This window comes from Populus nigra, unplaced genomic scaffold (assembly GCF_951802175.1).
Source record: "Populus nigra unplaced genomic scaffold, ddPopNigr1.1 SCAFFOLD_124, whole genome shotgun sequence".
In the NCBI taxonomy this organism is placed as follows: domain Eukaryota; kingdom Viridiplantae; phylum Streptophyta; class Magnoliopsida; order Malpighiales; family Salicaceae; genus Populus; species Populus nigra.
In genome coordinates, this window is record NW_026909643.1 from 19,619 (window position 1) to 42,500 (window position 22,882).

General features: G+C 38.5%; 3 protein-coding genes and 1 long non-coding RNA gene across 4 annotated transcripts; 2 read left to right on the forward strand and 2 right to left on the reverse strand.

Annotated features, from left to right (window-relative positions):
- Nucleotides 1–4,417: 4,417 nt before the first annotated feature.
- LOC133680749 (uncharacterized) lies at nt 4,418–5,356 on the forward strand. Its single transcript, XM_062103725.1, has 3 exons — nt 4,418–4,615; nt 4,739–4,937; nt 5,007–5,356. Exons 1-3 carry the CDS (start codon nt 4,418–4,420, stop codon nt 5,354–5,356), a joined length of 747 nt encoding a protein of 248 aa, XP_061959709.1.
- Nucleotides 5,357–6,352: 996 nt separating this feature from the next.
- LOC133680750 (uncharacterized) lies at nt 6,353–11,444 on the forward strand. Its single transcript, XM_062103726.1, has 7 exons — nt 6,353–7,703; nt 7,825–7,952; nt 8,082–8,277; nt 8,361–8,984; nt 9,071–10,416; nt 10,522–10,609; nt 10,708–11,444. The coding sequence occupies exons 1-7, from the start codon at nt 6,353–6,355 to the stop codon at nt 11,442–11,444; spliced, it is 4,470 nt and encodes a 1,489-aa protein (XP_061959710.1).
- Nucleotides 11,445–13,448: 2,004 nt separating this feature from the next.
- LOC133680745 (uncharacterized) lies at nt 13,449–15,736 on the reverse strand. Its single transcript, XM_062103723.1, has 5 exons — nt 15,186–15,736; nt 14,946–15,069; nt 14,352–14,681; nt 14,160–14,270; nt 13,449–14,069 (listed from the first exon to the last, which is right to left on the reverse strand). The coding sequence occupies exons 1-5, from the start codon at nt 15,734–15,736 to the stop codon at nt 13,539–13,541; spliced, it is 1,647 nt and encodes a 548-aa protein (XP_061959707.1). The 3' UTR covers nt 13,449–13,538.
- Nucleotides 15,737–16,008: 272 nt separating this feature from the next.
- LOC133680747 (uncharacterized) lies at nt 16,009–22,665 on the reverse strand. The gene is made up of 3 exons (XR_009836381.1): nt 22,614–22,665; nt 21,792–21,885; nt 16,009–16,074 (listed from the first exon to the last, which is right to left on the reverse strand). It is a non-coding gene; the product is annotated as an uncharacterized LOC133680747 (long non-coding RNA).
- Between the last annotated feature and the right edge of the window lie 217 nt (nt 22,666–22,882).

A 22,882-nucleotide genomic window follows, 5' to 3' on the forward strand; every position in this document is an offset into this window, starting at 1 on the left:
ACTTTACTTTTTGATTTGTTGATTTTACTTTAGGTATTGCACTTGGTAGTCAAAGTTGTCGTTAATATTACTTTTGTGCCTAAAAAAAAAAAATCGCACCTTGCATTTTTTTCTGTTCACTCTTACTTAACCATTTTCTTCTTTGATATTTAGCAACTAGTTGTTGAGCCCGTTGAAGTTAGTAAAAATTGTTACCATTATTTGATTAATCATTTACACTTAAAAGGTCTAGCATTGCTTGCTTATAATTTTCCTGGCATAATCTGTTCTTGATTAATCTTCACAAAAAAAAAATTAGCTTTATTTTTGTATTGTGATTTTACATGCAAGAACCATTTGTGATCTCAATTCCATTTATAAGTTAGTGTTGCATGCATTTATGTCATGATCATTTAGTGTCCAAGTTTAAGTTTACACTTGCTGTAGACTCAACCTTAGTGATAGTCTCGATGACCATGTAAAGGGAACTGCAAGCTTAGGTGATCAACATGTTTAAGAGAATTGAACCCCAAGAGAGTTTTCGAATAAGGCACTCAAAGACTAATGAATATCACAAGAACAATCATTATGGACAAGTTCACTCTGAGCGCCACCAATATGACTATCATTTAGGTTATTCTGAATACGATGACTTTGATGAGCGAGTCTTAAGTCCTAACAAAATAGAAGCTCCCACTTTTGACTGTCGTCATGACCCTTGGATATTTGATATGTGGATTCGTGATATGGATAAATTCTTTGAGTGGCATAAATTGTCTGATAATAGAAAAGTTAGATTTGCTAAGATGAAACTCATTGATGAAGCCAAAGTTTATTGGAGAGATGTTGAGGATTGTTTAGAGATGAGAGGTAAACCTCCTATAACTGATTGGATCAAAATGAAACATAAACTTCAGGAGAAGTACTTACCCCAGTCTTATAGGAATAAACTCTTAGACCAATGGAACAATCTAAGATAAGGAACTAAATCTATCAATGAGTATATAACGCAGTTTAACGACTACATGATTAGATGTGCCATAAGAGAGAATGAAGCCATGACTTTACGTAGATTTTGTAGAGGCCTAAATGATGATCTTAGAAGAGAAGTTGTATTTCAAGGTGTATCTACCCTTGACCAAGCTTATACCTTAGTTAAAGACTACAAGTTGGTCACAAAGAATCAGTGGAAGAATCGTCAGGACTCTTATAGTATCCCTACTAAGTCCCAATTCAGAAGCAGTGATTCTTTGTTAGGTGCTCCACCCCACAGACTTAATCCTAGTAGCACCCAACTTTGTAAGAAAGATAAGGGCAAACGAGTTGTCAATGAAGTGTCTAAGGTGAGTTCAAAGGTTAAGTGTACTAATTGTTTAGGCTTTGGTCATATCTCCTTAGATCGCACCTCTAAACCCTTAGTCATCCAAAAAACATAAGGATATAGGTAAAGAGGAATATTGTAGTGTTGAAGTGTATGAGCCTAATATTGAGGATTTTAGTGACCTGGATGACTAGGATGTGCAAAAAGAGGGACTTAACACAATGAGTCCACATGAGCTTGAGACTGAGGTTAAAAAAGAGTCTGATATGTCTGCTTCAATAGTAGAGGAAGTTTTAGGGAACTCTTCAGTGGAATCGCCTGTAGAGATACGTATGGTCTTAGAAGAGTCTCATGATATTAGTCCTCCTAAACTACCTGATTCCTCATCCCACATGCTTGGTGCCCAGCGCATCATAAGTTTAGAGCAACATATTGAGCTTTTTGACCCCTTACCACATGCACGTGATGAGGAAGATGAAGATAATCCTAGTTTACTTGATCGTGTTCATACCATATCTACACAGGTTTCAAACAATGTTTGTCACATTCTACACCCTCAATCATTTAGTGTTCATAGTTACAAACCTGAGAAGCCTATAGAACACCCTCCCATATCTCCTCACGATAGGATGTTTAAGTCAGCTGAGTCATTACCGTGTAGGGTTCATAATTTGCATATTGAGATCATGAAACAAATTCAAGCAAGCAATGAACAATACAAATTTCAAGCTGATTTACTTAAGTATCATGATGCACTTGATGTTGGAGATTATTTCATGATACAGATTAGACATGAACGGTGTCCTTTGGAAACTGATCATAAATTGCAAGTAAGTAGTACTAGACCATTCAAAGTGTTGCAAATGATTGAATCAAATAATTATGCCATTAAATTGCCATTAAACTTTGATATTAGCTCTACTTTTAACATGAAGGACCTCATTCTTTATAAAATACACCTTATGCTTGATGCTCCTTTTGATACCCCTACCTCATTATCCATATCTTTGGCACAAAAGGAATATATTAATGCTACTTTGAATGCACAAGTTGTTTTTACCAGGGTTGATGAACTTCAGCAAATCCTAGTATATGGGCTCGAGGACCAGATTCAGACTGTACTTGGATTTTCAAAGAGACATCATAACAGCTTGATCCTTATCTTTGAGAGTATTATCGGAGCTGCCTTGACCTATACTCGACGGGGTCGAGTTCTTCCAACCCCGAGAGAATTGATGGGGACATCGAACCGGAAACATTGGTTACGCGCTCGTATAATTATAGACGATGGAGGATAGCCCAAACCATTAAGAAATTGGGCTTTAGCTTATGTTTTGAGCTTAATTCATATGGACTTTTAGTTAAGGTTTATGAATTTGGTTTTATTTGTTGGGTTGGATTAATTATTGTTGGATATTTTATTTAATGGGCCATAAGCCCAATTGCTTATTCTAGTTAGGGTTTTAGTATAAATACCCTACTTTTCTAAATGTAAGGACAACTATTGATGATTAATGAAAATTGCAGATTTTTGCATCTCCCTACTCTCCTCTCCTCTCTTCTTTGGCTTTTTTCTTTTCCTCTTCTTCCTCTAGGCTTCTTTCTTTTCCCAGCTTTAATTCTTTTGCTTGTTGTCCCGCGTCACAGAGGTCAAAGACATCTTTCCTAACACCATCACAGAAGCCTCCAAAGCTGCAGCTCTTACTCCCATCACCGATGATGATATAAAGGCGGCACTATTCTCCATCTTAGATTCTAAAGCTCCAGGGCCAGACGGTTATAATGCACTCTTCTATAAAACAAGCTGGGACATCATCAGGGTTGATTTTCTTGCTGCTATCAGATTTTTTTTCACCAATAACTCTCTCCCTCGATGTGTTAATGCCACGAGAGTAGCCCTTGTGCCAAAAAAAGAACATCCAGCTAGTTTGAATGATTATAGACCCATCTCTTGTTGCAATGTACTTTACAAATGCATCTCTAAGCTCCTTGTTGTTAGACTCAAAGCAACTTTAGTGGATGTGATCGGCCCTTCACAGTCTACCTTCCTTCCTGGCCGCAATATCTCTGATGCTATTCTCCTTGCACAAGAGCTATATACTGCACAATTATCATCACAACAAGGGGCCAACCCGATGTGCTCTTAAAGTGGACTTGAAGAAGGTTTTTGACACTGTTAGCTTGGATTTCATCATTGAAGGACCGCACACTATTGGTCTGCCAAATGACATGATACGCTGGATAACAACATGCATCACCACCGTCCACTATACAATCAACATCAATGGAGAGCTGCACGGTTTCTTCCACGCTACAAGAGGCATTCGACAGTGTGATCCACTATCTCCCTACCTCTTTGTTTTGGCGATGGAAGGCTTAAGGGGCATCGTTAATCAATCCGTCCAAAGTAGTGCATTCAAATACCACTAGCGGTGCAAGCCAACCAAACTAACTCATATTTGTTTTGCAGATGATTTAATGCTTTTCTGTCATGCTGATCCCGGTTCCATCATGGTACTCAAATCCAGCTTAGACAGGTTTGCCACACTCTCAGGCCTCTCCATTAATCTTGCAAAAAGTTCCCTATACTTGTCAGGTATAACTAGCGGCTTGCGCAACATGATCATAAAGCAACTAGGCATACAGGAAACAACTCTTCCTGTGAGGTATCTCGACGTCCCTCTCTTATCTTCACGACTCACTCATAAAGATTGTCTTCCATTGCTGGAGAGGATTATAGTGAGAATAAAATTGTGGACATCCTCATCCCTCACTTATGCTGGTCGGCTACAATTGATAAAGTCGGTTTTATTCTCAATCCAAGTGTATTGGTCTTCCATCTTCATTCTCCCTTGTGCAACACTTAACAAGATAGAAAGCATCCTGGCTGCCTTCTTATGGAAAGGAACATCTCTCACACCCACAGGAGCAAAGGTGGCATGGAATGCCGTTTGTTACCCTCTGCATGAAGAAGGATTGGGAATCAAAAAACTAAAAACATGGAATCAAGCAGCAACTCTTAAGCACATCTGACATCTCCTCACGAATACAGATTCCATGTGGACAACATGGATCCATGCAAACCTCTTACGTGGCAATTCATTTTGGCAAGTCACAATGCCATCCAATCCATCTTGGTCATGGAGGAAAATATTGCAGAGCCGAGACTGGTGCAAGGGTTGGTTCATCAACAGAATAGGAAACGGCAACTCCACTTCGCTCTGGTTTGATTACTGGCTTCCTGGAGGATTAAGGCTTATTGACAACTATCCTCTACGAACTCTCACTGCTACAGGTTTAAATTGGAATGCAAGGGTATCCGATATCATCAATGCAGGCTAATGGAACTTTCCAATGGACATACCTGCACTGCATGGCTACTGGGAATCCATTACTTTTCATCCGAACCCCTACTCTAAAGACTATTGTGACTGGAAGGGTCATCCATCAGGGCTTTTCAGCATTAAAACGGCATGGGAATTACTTCGTGATAAACGGCTAGTAAATAACATGCATCAGTTACTATGGTTCAAAGGCCACATCCCTCGGCAATCCTTCATCCTCTGGCTTGCAGGTCTTGGTAGGCTACGAACCATGGATCGTCTTCGTTCAGCTGGAATACTTCAGAATACTGCATGTAGCTTCTGTGGAAACCATACCGAAACGCATGAGCATTTGTTCTTGGAATGCCAAACTTCTTAAACAGTATGGCAAACGGTCAATGCAAGAGCAAATATCAATTGGCCAAGTTCTTCCTGGCATAATCTGCTACAATGGGCTTCTGCAACTTACAGCAACAAGACAGACGTAACACATATTATAGCACGCCTCTTGCTATCAACCGCGGTCTACCAGCTGTGGTATGAACGAAACAACCGAATCTTTAGCATCCAGTTCCAAACTGCTCCAACAATTGCTGAGACAATATTTCAACTGGTCCGCCTACACATAACATTTATGGAGTTCAAAAGCATAATCCCAACCAGTATATGTGATGTTTGGGGTATCCAGCAACCCCATCAGAACCGCGTCCCAACTCATATTGCAAACCGCTGAAGAAGAAACACATAACACTGTTCATTGGAAAAATAATTACATCCCTACTATTCACGTACCGGCTTGGAAGCATGAGATGAATTAATTACATGGCTACTGTTCACGTAGCAGCCACGCATTAGTTCTTTGTTTATTTGTATCTCTTTGAGTTTTCTTTACTATTTAATATGACCTCGGTTTGATGAATTTCCTGGGGATGCCCTTGTATTTTTGTAAGACACTTTTCTACATTATATATACATCTTAACTTAAAAAAAAAAAGTTTAGGGTTTAGGATTTAGGGTTTCGGGTTTCGAGTTTCAGGTTTGGGGTTTGGGGTTTGGGGCTTGGGGCTTGAGGCTTGAGGCTTGGGGCTTGGGGCTTGGGGTTTGGGGTTTGGGGTTTCGGGTTCGGGGTTCGGGGTTTCAGGGTTTGAGGGTTTATGGTTTAGGGTTTAGGGTTTCGGGTTTAGGGTTTCGGGTTTTGGGGTTCGGGGTTTGGGGCTTAGGGTTTAGGGTTTTCGGGTTTCGGGTTTAGGGTTTAGGTTTGGATTTCGGGTTTGGGGTTTCGAGTTTCGGGTTTCGGTTGGGGTTTCGGGTTTAGAGTTTAGGGTTTCGGGTTTCGGGGTTCGGGGGTCGGGTTCGGGGTTCGGGTTCGGGTTCGGGGTTCGGGGTTCGGGGTCTAGGGTCTAGGGTTTAGGGTTTAGGGTCTAGGGTTTAGGAGGAGAGAGAAGGTCTGGAAAGTTTTTAGAGAGAAATTATGCTGCCGGAGCTGTGTAGCTTGGCCGGCCACCATTAGATCTTCCTCACTTTCAGGTATGTGTTGCTCCTCTGTGCCCTCTATATTCTGACCGTTCGGATGTTTATTATCTTGCTTCGCCGGAGAGATATGGGTTCACACCTTTCTGCCTTTCTATAATACGTCTCTCTGTTCCTCCTGCCTCCTTCCCTTCCCGGTTTCCCTCCTACCACGCACCTTGCTGCAAACCTACCACTTGATTCACCTTGCTGTACACCCATGGCCAGTAACCCCTTACCCCTGTCGGGAACTAGCCAGAAACTACAAAAACAAACACAACCAAATCTCCAAAAACTGCCTCTACACTCTCAGCCTAAAATAACCACAAGCAACCCTGTTAGGCAGCACACCGCCACTCTTTCAAGCTCTAAAGCCTCTCCTTCTCCTTCCTGGGCGGAGAGGGTAAGAGTCACGGACACTAGCACACGGTTCTCCTTGGAGCCTATACCGCGACAGCAGGCTGGAGCTAGTCTTAAAATTCCTGAGGCAATTCTGACAGAGACTACAGAGAAATGGACCCGCTGTATGATAGGTTTCTTTCCTGGATTTAAAATGCCATTTCATGTTGTTAACACCATTGCATCTAGAGTCTGGGCAAGCTATGGACTTGAAAATGTGATGACTACTGCCAATGGCTTCATGGTTTTTCGTTTCAAAACTGAGGCCGAAATGCATGTGGTCCTGGAGAAAGGACCTTGGATGTTCGGGGGAAAGGCCATAATCCTCCAGCAATGGCATCCTCATTTTGTATTTGACAAGAACAAAATTTCAAAACTTCCTGTTTGGATACGTCTACATGGTCTGCCGTTTCCATTGTGGTCAAAATCTGGACTCAGTCTCGCAGCTAGTATGGTAGGTAAGCCATTGTCATGTGATGAGCAGACTTACAATTGCACTCGTCTGGATTATGCGAGAGTATGTGTGGAGATTGACGCCTCACTGCCATTCATTCACCAGTTTGACATGGAAAGCAAACTGTCGGATGAGCCAGTTTTAATTCAGGTTGAGTATGAATGGAGGCCTCCCCGATGTGAAAAGTGGTGTGTTTTTGGCCATGTCTGCCGTGGGGTGACTACAGTGGGCCAACCAAACACTGTACCATGTCCAACTAATGTTAGAATATTGAGCAAGGAAGCTCCCTCTAAGGTTAGGGATACAGACATTCAGACTGTAGCAGCTAACCCTACTGTCGCAGACCGTACTCCCTCTGCTACTAGTCCCTCTGCATCTAACTTCCTTGTGGGTGTTCAAGCTCCCTCTGCACCTACTCCCCCTGCTACCAGTCTTGCAGCTAACTTGTTAGCCCATGGTACTCCAATAGGTTCTGGTGATGATAGGTTGCATCTGCTACCCTCAACTAGCAAAGCCATCCTCCAAGGAACTCGTGGAGAGGAGGCATACGAGTCAGACCATACCTCAGAAGCTGATCCTTTGAGTGTTGAAGAATGCCAACATCTCATAACTGGTTTCCCACCCTGTGTGGAGAGCAAGATGGTAGCTTTTGCTAGCAGTAGTGAAGCCTCATCGACTGCCAAGGATAGTTCTTTTGACACCTCATCGATTCAGACAGGTACCTCTCCTTCCCCCTCTAAGATTAAGAAAAAGAAAGGGAAGAAAATGAAGAAGGCTATCTGCCAATAATAGCCTGCTGTATTCAGTTTACTGTATTTCAATAATCATGATAAATATAGGATCTTGGAATGTATGGGGGCTTAATTCCCCCAACAAACAAAAAACTGTTAGAGATTGGGTTACTAATCACAAGCTTGGAATTGTTGGCTTGTTGGAGAGCAAAATTGCACCGGCCAGACTGGATCCAGTTATCTCAAGTCTAGCTCTTCCCTCTTGGAATTTTCTATCCAACATTAGTGCATCTGCAAGCTGTCGAATCCTTGTGGGTTGGGACCCTTTGAAGTATAATCTTACATGCATTAATTTTTCTGAGCAGTGGGTAACTTGTGATGTTACTACACTCTCCTCTAATACTAGTCTCAAGATAACCTTTGTCTATGGGCTCAATACGCCTGCTGGTAGGGGGGTGTTATGGGATTACATACTAAGTCAAGCTCCTCAGTTCTCATCATCACCTTGGGTCCTCATGGGTGATTTTAATGCTACACTGAAGGCTACTGATCGCTCAGGGGGTGACACACACTGGTATAGTCATCTGGAAGATTTTGGCCGTTGCATCCATGATGCCGAGCTCTGTCATATACCCTATATTCAGGGCTAAAGTTTTCTTGGCATAATGGCCAGCTGGGAAAGGATGCTATTATGAAGAAACTGGATTGGATATTTGGTAATTTCCCTTTCCTTTCCTATTGGCCAGCAGCCCACGCTAACTTCCTCCCAAGAGACCACTCAGATCACAGTGCCATGATCCTAGCCTTAACCCCTCCTTCACCCCGAATGCCTGCACCTTTCAAATTCTTGAATGTTTGGGCAGACCGAATGGACTTTCAGGACATTGTCAAAGCAACTTGGCAATCTCCAGTAAATGGCAACCCGATGTACAGATTCACTTCTAAACTTCAACTTATCAAGCATGCACTCAAGGACTTGCATAGAAACAACTCAAGCCATATATCAGCTAGAGTGGCAGAGGCAAAAACAAGGTGGAATTTAGCTCAAGTTCTGTTGGATGAGTCTCCCACCTCAGAAGATCTTCTTGCTGCAGAAAGGGAATGTGCTGTACTTTATTCTCAGCTTTATAAGGATGAGGAGGCTATATTTAAGCAGAGATCAAGGATCCAATGGCTAAAGTTAGGGGACCGCAACACAAAATTCTTTCACAGGTCTCTGCTACATAGACAATCAAGGAATGGGATCCATGTTCTTGCTGATGAGACGGGTAATCTAATCCATGATCAGAAAGAGATAGGACTTTGGCAGTTAAGCATTTCCAGTCCTTATTGACATCCACTGTCCCACATCCAGAGGAGGATCCTTCGATGCTTTTCACCAACCCTATCCCCACTCCTCTGATCCCTGGGCTTATACTTCCTGTCACAAATGAGGAGATCAAGACTGCCTTGTTCTCCATCCCAGACAACAAAGCACCCGGGCCAGATGGATTCACATCTCTATTTTTCAAACGTTGCTGGGACATTATTGGAGCTGAATTTTTAGCAGCAATAAAATATTTCTTTGACCATACCACTCTCCCACGATGTGTCAATGCAACTAGAATTGCGTTAGTCTCTAAGGTAGAGAATCCTACCTGCATGGATGACTACAGGCCCATCTCCTGCTGCAACGTAATGTACAAGTGCATATCCAAAATCATGGTGGCTAGGTTGAAGACTATCTTACCCGAAGTCATTGGTCCCTCACAGTCTGCCTTTGTCCCTGGAAGGCAAATCTCAGATAATATATTGCTCACTCAAGAATTAATGCACAACTATCATTTAAACAGGGGCCCGGCAAGATGTGCACTAAAAGTGGACCTCAGGAAGGCATTTGACACAATCAGCTGGCCTTACATTTTGATGGGATTGAAAGCCATTGGCATTCCAGACCGTATGGTTAGGTGGATTCACCTATGTATTTCTTCAGCTCACTTTTCTGTTGGTATCAACGGTCTTCTGCATGGTTTTTTCCAGTCCAGTAGAGGCATTCGCCAAGGTGATCCTCTCTCCCCCTATCTCTTCGTTTTGGCTATGAAAGGATTAGGAGGTATCTTGAGTAAGTCCACTATGGATCCTAGCTTCAAGTTCCATTGGAGGTGTAGGCAGAACAAAATCACTCATCTCAGTTTTGCGGACGACTTGATGATCTTTTGCCAAGCAGACCTGGCTTCGGTTGGCATTATTCGTGTAGCCATGGATTCCTTCTGTAAGATATCAGGGCTAGCTATTAATCACGACAAAAGTTATGTTTTCCTATCAGGGGTGGATCCAGATCTCAGGATAGCAATCACAAACCAGCTTAACTTCAAGCCGGGGACTCTGCCAGTGAAGTATCTTGGCGTCCCTTTAATTAGCACCAGGCTGACTTATCAGAATTGTTTGGCTTTGATTGACAGAATCACTTCTAGGATTAAGGTCTGGACCTCAGCCTCCCTCACCTATGCTGGGCGTCTTCAGCTTATTAAATCCACTCTTTTCTCGATACAAGTATATTGGTCCAGCATGTTTATATTCTGCCATGTGCCACAGTCAGGAAAATTGAGAGCATCCTATCTGCGTTTCTATGGAAAGGAACTACGCTCACTCCCACAGGAGCCAAAGTTACCTGGACCTCTTTATGCTACCCTCTCTAAGAGGGTGGCTTGGGGATTAAAAGTATTAAAACTTGGAATAAGGCTGCTCTCTTAAAGTACGTATGGAGGCTGCTATCAGAGGGGACTTCACTTTGGGTAATTTGGGTGCATTCTGTTCTTCTTAGAGGGCGCTGCTTCTGGTATACCAATGTCCCCTCAACTTCTTCATGGTCCTGGCGGAAAATTCTTCAAAGCAGAAGCTGGTGCAAGGGCTTGTTCACGCCATGCATAGGAAATGGCAGGGACACCTTTCTATGGCTGGACTATTGGCTCCCGGACAACAAAAGGTTTTGTGATCTTTTCCCTTTCAGAGTTTTATCTTCAACGGGTCTACCATGGGATGCAAAAGTGTCAGATATAATTCTAAATGGAAGATGGGCATTCCCTCCTGGGCACTCTGACCTCCAACCTGTCTGGAATTCCATCCTTTCACAGCCACGACCTCACTTATGTGATTATTACACTTGGCCGGGACACTCCTCAGGAAATTTCTCAATTGATTCAGCATGGGAACTGCTTAGGGATTCCAGGCCATTGGACTCATTATATCATCTAATCTGGTTCAAAGGGCATATTCCTCGTCAAGCTTTTATTCTCTGGATAGCCTCAATGGAGCGACTGCACACCATGGACAGGCTCACCTCCTTCGGTATCCTATCTTCATCAACCTGCGTTCTATGTGGCACGCATAATGAGACTCATGACCATCTTTTCTTCCAGTGCGCATACTCATCAATATTATGGGGTAACATCTCAGTAAAAACACTTATAGCCTGGCCCTCTTTAACTTGGAATGGATTGCTTCTGTGGGCGGGTTCCACACTGAGGAACAACAAGGAATTTTCCCATATAATAGCAAGACTTGTTCTCTCTACATCTGTTTATTTCATCTGGTTTGAGCGAAACAACAGAATTTTCAACAGAGTTTTTAAGACAGCACAAGAGCGCATGGATGAAGTTGTTGAACTCATCCGTATCTGCCTTCTCGAAAAGGATCATACTCAGATCCCTGGCACTTTCAAATGCATCTGGAGACTACCAAGGAGCTAAAAGAGGGGGGAAAGCAAAACAAAAAAAAAAAGTATGAAACGCCTTCCTTCCATTTGATGATGATCTGTGAAGATGCAAAAAGCGCCAGTTAGAAATCAACCACTGTTCACGTGGAGTCTGCATGGTTTTCTCATAGGAGCATTTATTTTCATGGCCACTGTTCACGCAGAGGCCGGGCATGTATTCCTTTCTTTTCTTTTCTTTACATTGTTCTTTCGTCTATTTGCCAGCTGCTTGCAATCAGCTTGTTTCTTTAATTTCTCTTGGGGTATGCCCCTCGTAGCAATGTAGAGAATTTTCCATCAATTATATACATCTTAATTTTTATAAAAAAAAGTTTAGGGTTGAGGGTTGAGGGTTGAGAGTTGAGGGTTTAGGGTTTAGGGTTTAGGGTTTGGGGTCTAGGGTTTGGGTCTAGGATTTAGGGTTTGGGGTCTAGGGTTTGGGTCTAGGATCTAGGGTCTAGGGTTTAGGGTTTTAGGGTTTAGAGGTTTAGGGTTTAGGGTTAAAAAAAAAGTTTAGGGTTTAGGGTTTAGGGTTAGGGTTTAGGGTTTAGGGTTTAGGTTTTAGGGTTTAGGGTTTTGGGTTTTAAGGTTTAGGGTTTTAGGGTTTAGGGTTTAGGGTTTCGCTTTAGGGTTTTGGTTTAGGGTTTCGGGTTTAGGATTTAGGGTTTCGGGTTTAGGGGTTAGGGTTTAGGGTTTAGGGGTGAGGGGTTAGGGTTCGGGTTTAGGGTTCAGGGTTTAGGGTTCAGGGGTTAGGGGTTGAGGGGTTAGGGTTGAGGGTTTAGGGTTGAGGGTTTAGGGTTGAGGGGTTAGGGGTGGGGTTTAGGGTTTAGGGTTTGGGGTTTGGGGTTTGGGGTTCGGGGTTTGGGGTTTGGGGTTTCGGGGTTTGGGGTTTGGGGTTTAGGTGTTTGGGGTTTCGGGTTTAGGGTTTAGGGTTTAGGGGTTGGGGTTTGGGGTTTGGGGTTTGGGGTTTGGGGTTTAGGGTTTAGGGTTTAGGGACCCCGAGGGTCGTGGCGTACCGGTAGAGAGCGCGCGCTCCGCATAAGCGGGGACGAGTTCGACGCTGGGCGCTGAATCCCCTCGTAAGAGCCTGGGTCAGCAGGAGGTTTCGCCCCGTACTGGGCCTGGGCCTGCCCAATGGCACGCGTTCTGGGTTCCGGGAGGGGGCCTTTCCCTTCTTATCCAAAAAAAGTTTAGGGTTTAGGGTTTAGGGTTTAGGGTTGAGGGTTTAGGGTTTAGGGTTTAGGGTTTAGGGTTTAGGGTTGAGGGTTTAGGGTTTAGGGGTTAGGGTTCGGGTTTAGGGTTCAGGGTTTAGGGTTTAGGGGTTAGGGGTTGAGGGGTTAGGGTTGAGGGTTTAGGGTTGAGGGGTTAGGGTTTAGGGGTTAGGGGTTGGGTTTAGGGTTTAGGGTTTAGGGTTTAGGGTTTGGGGTTTAGGGGTTTGGGGTTTAGGGGTTTGGGGTTTAGGGTTTGGGGTTTAGGGTTTCGGGTTTAGGGTTTAGGGTTTCGGGTTTAGGGTTTAGGGTTTAGGGTTTAGGGTTCAGGGTTTAGGGTTCACACTACTAAAAAATGGAGTAATTAGCAACGGACGATTCCGTTGCAAATAAAACTAACATCCGTTGCTAAAACAATTTAGCAACGGAATCAGCAACGGCACAAATCGGATGCAGATTTGTCATTGCTGATTTTTTTGCAACGGATTTGTCCGTTGCTGATTTGGCAGCAACGGAAAATCCGTTGCTGACATTTAGCAACGGATTATCCGTTGCTGCCAAATCAGCAACGGACAAATCCGTTGCTCATTTTGTGAATCAGCAACGGATTCTCCGTTGCTGATTCATGCATTTTGTTTTTTTATTAAATCAAATTTTTATTTATTTATTAAAATCACTTTTAATTTATTTATTTAATTATTTATCAATAATTTAAAAATTGTAGAATATATATAACCAACATAAATTAATTAATATTAAAACTAATTATATCATTAATAAAAAACAAAATAAAAATAATATTCATATTATAAAAATTTAGTTAAACTTGCATTAATACAATTAAGTTCAAATACAATAAAAAAAAACAACAAAAAATACAATCATGGTGCTGGTTGCGAAGACGAACCATGATATTGTGGATCAACAGAAGATTGAGCAGGATATAAAGGTCGAGGTGTAGGTCTAAAAATTGGTTGAAATGCAGGACCCATAGGTGTCATTATCTGAGGAGCCATAGGTGGCGGTATTGATGGAGTCAAAGGTGGTGGCATACCTTGATCAATATTTGATGTCCCACCATGGTATCCAAGATTGTTCACAAGATATTCTTTCATGGAATCCATCTGCCGTTTCATTTCAAGAATAAAATCATCTTTTTTCTTTATCTCCTCTTCTTTATCCTTTATCTCCTTTTGCAATGCTCGATACGATGAACTGGGATATGATGACTCCACCGAGTAGGAATGTGATGAAGAGCTTGTACTAACTTTTGATTTTGGCATACGAGGTGCACCATATACCCTACCCTTTGTAACTCCTCCTGAAGCCACACACCAAGCTGCTCCATCAAATGAAGGATGATTTTCCCGATCAGTTCCATACTTTGAAATCATCTCCATTTTATAATTTTCCTACAAATAAAATACATGCAACAATAAATTAATTTGAATGTTGAATAATACTTAAGTTATATTAAGAAATAATCAAATAAAAATACATACAACCACTTTTTTAGACTTGTTGTCGATAAAGCTACCAGATTGCTTAGTACTTTGATGCAAAGCTGTAAAGACATCATCCCATGGAGGTTCTTTTCCACCAGCTTCCTCTTGCTTTCAAGATTAATAAATATTATAAAAGATAAATATACAAATTTTAATTTATTATCTTAAGCATTAAAAAAAAATCCTTACCATGTTAGCTCGATATGATGCAAATGACACTGTTCCTCCAGAATGAGTGCTTATTTTGCCATCTGTTTTGGTTAATCGATTCCTCCTAGCAGATTCAGATCTCCTTTGAAATTCAGGGGTGGACCAAACATCTTTGATCATTTGATTCCAGTCATCATTGTTTATCCAGGCAGGACCTTTATCAAGACAATCTATAATATTTGTAGTGTTTTCTTTTGACATGGCTTTCTTGCGAGCTCGGGTCAATTGTTGATTCAAAGCTATCCTAGCCTTATCTTCCCAAATATTACGAACAATCGACTCATCTTCCTCAGGAAAGGAATATTTTTTCTACCAAATAATATATATACCAAGTAAAAAGAGTGCACAAAATTTCAAATTATATAAATAATTAATCATATTGTGTTATCTTGTTCAGAATTTGCAAGATGATATAATAACTAAAGAAATTAAATGATATTAAAGAGTAAACAAGAAATAAGAACAAATTATAACACAAATCAATCATAGCTATTTAGTTGATAATTTTTATAATTCTACATTAAAGTTATCAAAATTAAAAAGAATATTATGACAATTAGTGTTGGTTCTTACCTTAAACTCTTTAAAGAGTTCATCCCTGCACATTGAATCTACTTTTTCCCAAGAGTGCCATGCTCCCTTAAAATTGGACCTCAAAATATCTCCGATTGCACGACCACACGATGCATTATTGAACCTGAAAATATATAATAACAAACTTATATTAAACAAATAATTACACAATAATAAGTAATTTTTTTCATACCTGAAAATATAACCTTAATAAGTTAGTTATTGAAAGTTTGAACTTACTCGGTTGTTCCATACAAACAAAGCTCCTTTTTTCTTGTTATTGGATCTATTGACGTGTCAAAACCCTTCCTTTTAACACTTTGATCATAATTGTATGGAGAAGATGTTGAACCGTGATATGATGGAACACCATCGTGATCCTCATCACATACACCTCTCTCATTACTACCGTCTCCCTCATCTTCATTTCTAATGTTCACATCATCATCATTACCTTCAACTCTCCCATAACTCCCATATAAATTATGTCCTCCATAAACAAGTTGATTATCTCGAGAGAAACCTCCTTGAGTTTGAAGCAAATCTTGAAAACGAAAGCCCTCACAATATTGATATGAATCAACCCTCCCATAATCATGTTGAGGAGGATGTGTACTCCCCAAAGTAGGTATATAATACTCATTTGCGTTCTGATACACAGGTTGATGAAATGTGGATCCTTTGTTATTATGCCTTGATGTAGTTTGAAATGACTTGGATGAAGTGGACCTGTCACTCCTAGAAGTGGACCTGTCACTCCTAGAATCTAATATGGATCCTCGTCGAGGCATGCTAAAAACCAGAAAAAATAACTAACATTTAGAATATGGCAATTTATACAACATAACAATAAATTAGTTCATAGTTAAACTATCAGGAACAAAAAATTCACAGATATTTTTCCAAGATTGCCATAACTAGAATGAAAACAAACTGTTACATCTCATTGACAAAACTCAGCCATGAAGTTTAAATTGTCAAAAGCCAATTACCACAAACAATAATAAAAATAATAATCTAAATAATTAATTAAGCAAAAATCAAAATTTATGAGTATGCTTACCTTGATGTTTGGTCCTATAAATCAAAACATTGAGTAGGAAGAACCCTTTCTTTCACGCTTCAGCATCTGTAAGCAAGAAAACGAATCACAAAATAAAATATAACATCAGAATCACAATTTAAAGATTGATACTTGAAAGGTTATAAATGGTTTCAAAGGTGAATGAAAATGATTTATGTAATGTGATGCATAACCCACACTTGAATATAAAAAAAGAAAACATTGACAGCCTAAATATTGTCAAATAATATGAAATCATTCATACATATAATAAAGATAATTCATTACATATACTATAAAATATAATTAACTTGTGCTACTCATTATTATCATCATTCCTAACCATCACCACCATAACAATCATCCTCATCATCATCATCTTCTTCTTCTTCATCACCATCACCATCACCATCACCATCACCATCATCTTCTTCTTCTTCATCTTCATCTTCATCTTCATCATCTTTGTTTCCCCAATTCATGTCAAGTTGAATCAATTCATGTTGCCTGATTTCTTCATAATAAGATGGTTCAACAAGTATATTTGGATCATCAAGTGTTTGAGTAGGAAAGACACGACATGATTGAGAAATCTCATCTGATTGATCAACATCAAATGATCTCACATTGTTGGCATCTTCAATAAATTCACCCATGTCAACATTATAACGACTTCTAGCAGTTGTCTTAATAACCGTCCACCATTCAGATGATTTATTACCAGGTGGATATGTATAGTAGACTTGTTGACATTGTTGTGCTAACACAAAATCATCATTTCCGTGTAGTCGAGATGTATGCTTGATTTCAACCAAACCATTCGAAGGATGCACTCTAATCCCTCGTTTTGTATCATACCAATTACATTTAAACATAAATAACTTGCACTTACTCCCCAAGTATTTTAGCCGAACAACTTCTTTAAGCATTCCATAATAATCACGTTCATTATCATCATAGCAATTTCCTTTCACACAAACTCCACTATTCATTGTCTTTTTAAAACGACCATAACGTTGAGTATGAAATTTAAAACCATTCACATAATAGCCATTATAACATTTCACTGAAGTTGAAGGGCCCATAGCAAGTCCAAAGAGCTGATTTTCAATTCCATTAGATTGGTATTCCACCTAGCATAATAGTTAACTCCATAAGAAATAATGATTCAAAAGAGATTAATAATATTTTTAAAGTAGCTAATTGACATAAAATATCAATTAATTTTACTAAAATACTTACATTATTTTTTAACCAATTTGGAAAGATCACTTCGCATAATTTTTCAATTTCACCATCACTCGCATGTGGTTGTTGTGACTTTAGCTCTTGTCGACATTGCCTAAAATTTTAAAATGTTAAAGTTAATAATAAATTATTATAAATTTAGTACAAATTCATATTTCATACTTACTCTAAATAAGGCTTCAATTCTTGACAATTGAATATCACATAGTTATGCGCAATTTGCATTTCAGCATGTGACAACTGCCTTTTATAAAATCTTTTGGATAATTTTTTCCCTGGATAGGAAAAAATAGAGAGACATCCATCTACACTTCTAAGGCCACCATCATCATTCCGTGGAACTCGATTCCAAATTGTTTGCACGTCATCACCAAAATAATGAGATGCAAAATTGGTAATTTCATCAATCAAGTATGCTTCACATATGGAACCCTCAACTTTAGCTTTATTGGTCACTTTCTTCTTCATATAAAACATATACCTATACCATTTCTGTCAATTAGTTTATTTTTAAAAAATAAAAAGTGAATAAAATTAACATAGTATGAAAACATACCGTTCAAATGGATACATCCATCGATATTGAACTGGTCCACCAACTTTTGCCTCATAAGGTAGATGTATCGTCAAGTGTTCCATGGAGTCAAAGAAGGATGGAGGAAAAATCCTTTCAAGTTTGCAAATTATTTCGATTATATTCATCTGCATTAACTCCATGTGCTGAGCATTTAAATTTGTTGAACAAATATCTCGGAAAAATACGGACAGTTCAGTTAATGCCTCCCACAGTGGCCTAGGTAAGTAAGGTCGGAAAGCGGTTGGAAGAAGTCTTTGAATGAAGACATGACAATCATGGCTCTTCATCCCTGAAACCTTACATTGTGCCTCTTTCACACATCGTGAAATGCTTGAAGCATAACCATCAGGAAATGATAATTCCTTCATCCATGACAAAACTTCTTGTTGTTGTTTCTTGTATAGACAATAAGTGCCTTTAGGTTTGTAAAGCCGACCACTCATATCTTGTTGCAAATGTAAATTTGGCTTCTGACAATACAATTGAATATCCAACCTAGCCTTTAAATTGTCCTTACTTCTATTCGGACAATCCATTACTGTATAAAAAATGTTGTCAAAGACATTTTTCTCAATATGCATGACATCAAGATTATGACGAATCAAATTTGTATGCCAATATGGAAGCTCCAAGAAAATGCTCTTCTTCACCCAATTGTGCTTAACACCAAAGCCAGGAATTTTATCATTATATGATGAACCTCCATTATGTCCCTCAGTATACTTGGACACTTCATTTAACATTTCCAAACCAGATGGACGAGGTAAAGGAGGAAGCCTTTCAATTACTCCTTTCAAAAACTTATCATATTGAAATCTATATGGGTGGTCCATGGGTAGGAATCGTCGATGACAATCAAAAAATGTAGTTTTCCCCCCATTTTTTAATCTAAAAGCCTTGCTATGCTCCATACAATAAGGACAAGACAGATTTCCATGAGTACTCCACCCCGATAACATGCCATATGCTGGAAAGTCACTAATGGTCCACATCAAAGCTGCCCTTAATTGAAAATTTTCCTTTCTGTATACATCATATGTTTCAACACCAAAAAACCACAAATTCTTTAACTCATCAATCAAAGGTCTTAGAAAAACATCAAGCTTTTTACCCGGATTCTTTGGCCCAGGAATCATCATTGTCAAAAACATGAATGGTCTAGTCATGCACTTCCACGGAGGCAAATTATAAACAGTCACAATTACTGGCCAACAAGAGTATGTATTTGAAGACATGTCAAATGGACAAAACCCATCAGTGCACAACCCTAACCGAATATTTCTCGGATCTGATGCAAAGCTTAAGTGGACACGATTAAACTCCTTCCATGCCTCCCCATCAGATGGGTGCACCATAACCCCATTATCAGACTTATGAAAATGATGCCATGTCATATCTTTGGCATGATATGGGGACATGAATAGTCTCTGAAGCCTTGGTGTTAGAGGAAAGTATCGGAGTTGCTTCTCCGCCTTATTGGAACCTTTACTAGTTGGATTTCTAGGTTTGTATCGTGAACTTCCACAAAAATCACAATTTATTTTCATTGCATCTGCCCCATAGTATAGCATACAGTAATTAGGACACACATCATATTTCTCATAACCAAGTCCAAGTGGCCGCATAAATTTCTTGGCATCATAAAAATTTGAAACCAAATTTTCATCATTAGGCATGCAACTTTTTGTAAAGTCAATGAAATTGTTGAAGGCATTCTGAGTCAAATTTAAAGTTGACTTCATATTAAGCAATTGTACACAAGCAGATAATTTGGATTGCTTGGTACACCCATCCCACAACGGCTCCTCCGCAGCTTTCAAAAGCTTAAAAAATTTAGTTGCATCCGGATTTGGAATTTCTCCTGCTACCACAGGACTAGACACATTATCATTGTAGAATGCATCACCCAACCCCACTGCATCCATAACCATATTCCTATATGGATTCTCTAGACAAACATCATTAACAACATGACTCATTCCAATCGATGAAGGTCCAGCCAATATTGGTTCTGCAACATAAGGCTCCCCATGTACAGTCCAATTTTCATAACAAGGTAAAAAACCTTTTGTCAATAGATGTTTACAAACATCATCTTCCTTTAAAAACTTTTGATTTTTGCACCTCACACAAGGACATCTAATTTTTCCCCCAGATATATTTTTATCAATTGAAAATGCAAAATTGATAAATCTTCTAACACCGGTAATGTATTCAGGACGAAGGCGACCATCCATAAGACGACGATACATCCACGATCGATCATCCATGTTAATCTAATTAACATGACAACACCAATAAGCATTTTTTGAAATAAGCATACTTCTTTAACTACTAGTACTTAAACAATCTTTTAAAATAAAATATGTTCGGTTAGTATTTTATATTTTCATTTATATTTTCTAACTAGTGACAGAAGTAGACTTTTAGATTATGTTCAGTTAGTATTTTATACAGCACAAATGGGTGATGAAAAAAAAATATTTAGTTGAACAAATATTAAATAAATTTATCTTTATAATAGTTTTGGAGTTCATTTTTTTTATTGGTCCTTCTAACTTTTGTTACCACCTCAAGTAGTTTTTTTTTTATTTGGATCATTTTATTTTTATTGGATCCATCAAACTTTTTATTTTTATTCGGATATTTTTTGCTCAACTAATAAATGGTAAATAAAATCAGAAACATGCGAGGTAATACAAGATTAAAGAATTTTTTTCATTTTTTAAAAAAGAAAAAAATGCAATATAAAAAAAAACATAATTTATTATGTGTTACAATAGTTACTCACATTTGTATCTGTCTCTTATCATATACATTGTATCTATCTTTTATGTCGTAGTGAAATAATAATTAAATAATAATTATAATACTAGTGGATGAAAATATAAATACATTTGTTTTATAAATTTTTTAGGCACAATCCAATTTAGTTGATTGCAAGTTCTACACGGACGAGCAATAAATATTGTTAATATTTATGGTTAAGGCAATCACCGAATTTAAAGAATACTATTAGTCTCTTGGATAAGGATTTGTTTTTGTATTATGACATTTTTAAAAAAAGAATATCAAATTAATATTCTTATATTTTAAAATAATTTTAATATAACAATGTTAAACAAATTAAAAAAATTTAATTTAATATAATTTCAATTAAAAATCACACGAAATTATTTAATTTGCGTGGGTATACATGTTTTCCACACGTAATTATAATTGCAATCACCGAATTTAAAGAATACTATTACTCTCTTGGATGAGGATTTGTTTTTGTATTATGACATTTAAAAAAAAAATATCAAATTAATATTCTTATATTTTTAAATAATTTTAATATAACAATGTTAAACAAATTATAAAAATTTATTTTAATATAATTTCAATTAAAAATCACACGACATTATTTAATTTGCGTGGGTATACATGTTTTCCACGCGTAATTATAATTGCAATCACCGAATTTAAAGAATACTTACTTTTTCGTAAAACTCCTAAAAGTGGTTTTGCATTTTTCAAAGTGTTGAATAACAATTTAAACATTTCCTTCAAACATCAATATCTCTCACCCATTTCTCCCATCTCTCCCTCAAAATCCTATCAACAAAATTCAATATCAAATTCAACATATTTCAAGCTGTTTCAACAGAATTCATATTTTATCAATTATGTTGTGCATATAGTAAAAGGAATCAACTTTTCCATCATTGTAATGTAAGTATTGTTATTTACCACACACCTAAATGTGTAATCATGTTTCTGAGAGTTTGATTGTACTCAATATAGGATGTAATGAAAGAAAATCATTCCATTAGTTTTCTTATACAAACTGTCAATATTGTCCCAATGAAAGGCAAAGTTCCAACTACTTGAAAAGATTACAATAAGCATGCCCAACATAAAAATTACGCACGATATAATTAAGCAACCATGTAAAAATGGAGCAAAATAGACTTACCTAAGCCCCAAGAATCAATGGCACAAGGTGGAGGTTTTCTTATTGCAACCCAATCAGATGTAGCATATTGTGATCCAATAAGCCATTCATATTGCTGGAAAAATAAAAAACATGAACAGTATGTTACACACATGTAGTTATAACAATTGCTAGTCTTTAAAACAAATTAGTGCTTTCCTCTCTAATCCTTTATCCTTTGTGTGATTGGAAATGGATCTATACTAATTAGTGCTTTGCTAGAACTGACTTCACAGTGTAAACATCAAGATCCCATCTTTTATATTCATTCCAAACAAGATCATGACCTTGAGAACCGAAAACAACAAAAGAGTGTCTAATATTTCCAATTTCACAATTTAAATGGTCAAGTCCAGTGACCTCACAGCACTTGACCCTAGCCTTTTCCACAAATAATTCTAACAAGCCCATGCGATTGCTTGTAGTTTGTTAACTGATCCTATATCCACTGATAACGGCTAAGCAAGCAAAGATTTTCACCATCAGTTTGCATCATTCACACAGAGAAACTCAGCTAACTGACTAAAAAATGAACCATTGCACAATGCTGGTGCATTTTACATGTATCATTACAGACAAACCTGCTAAAAAACATGCGATTGTTTCTGCAATTACACAAGTTGGCTCCAAACAATTTGCTACTTAGTTCATGCAACAATTAGAGTCATCTAAAACATGGAATGTGGAAAGGAAATAACTGAAAGTGTGAATAATTTACTAGCCATTTCATCAATTCTTGAACTGTTAAAACATAAAAGCAGCACAACAATCATCAGTTCATCTTGATAAGGTAAATGCACTTACTGTTTGATCATAGGCATCTATTCCTTCACTGTCTAACAGTAAGAGATTGTACGGAGTTCCATCAAGGTCAGTTCTCTAATGTGGCAGTTCCTTTTGTACATGGCCGATGATTGGATGCTACTTGAAATCCACTGCTCCTGCCAAGAAGATACAATACACAATTCCACCTCTTAGTTAATAACTGACACATGAGGTCAGTTGCAGAAATGGAACGTCATAACAATTAACTCTAAAATAAGCTTCAACAAACAAAATTCCAGTAGATATTC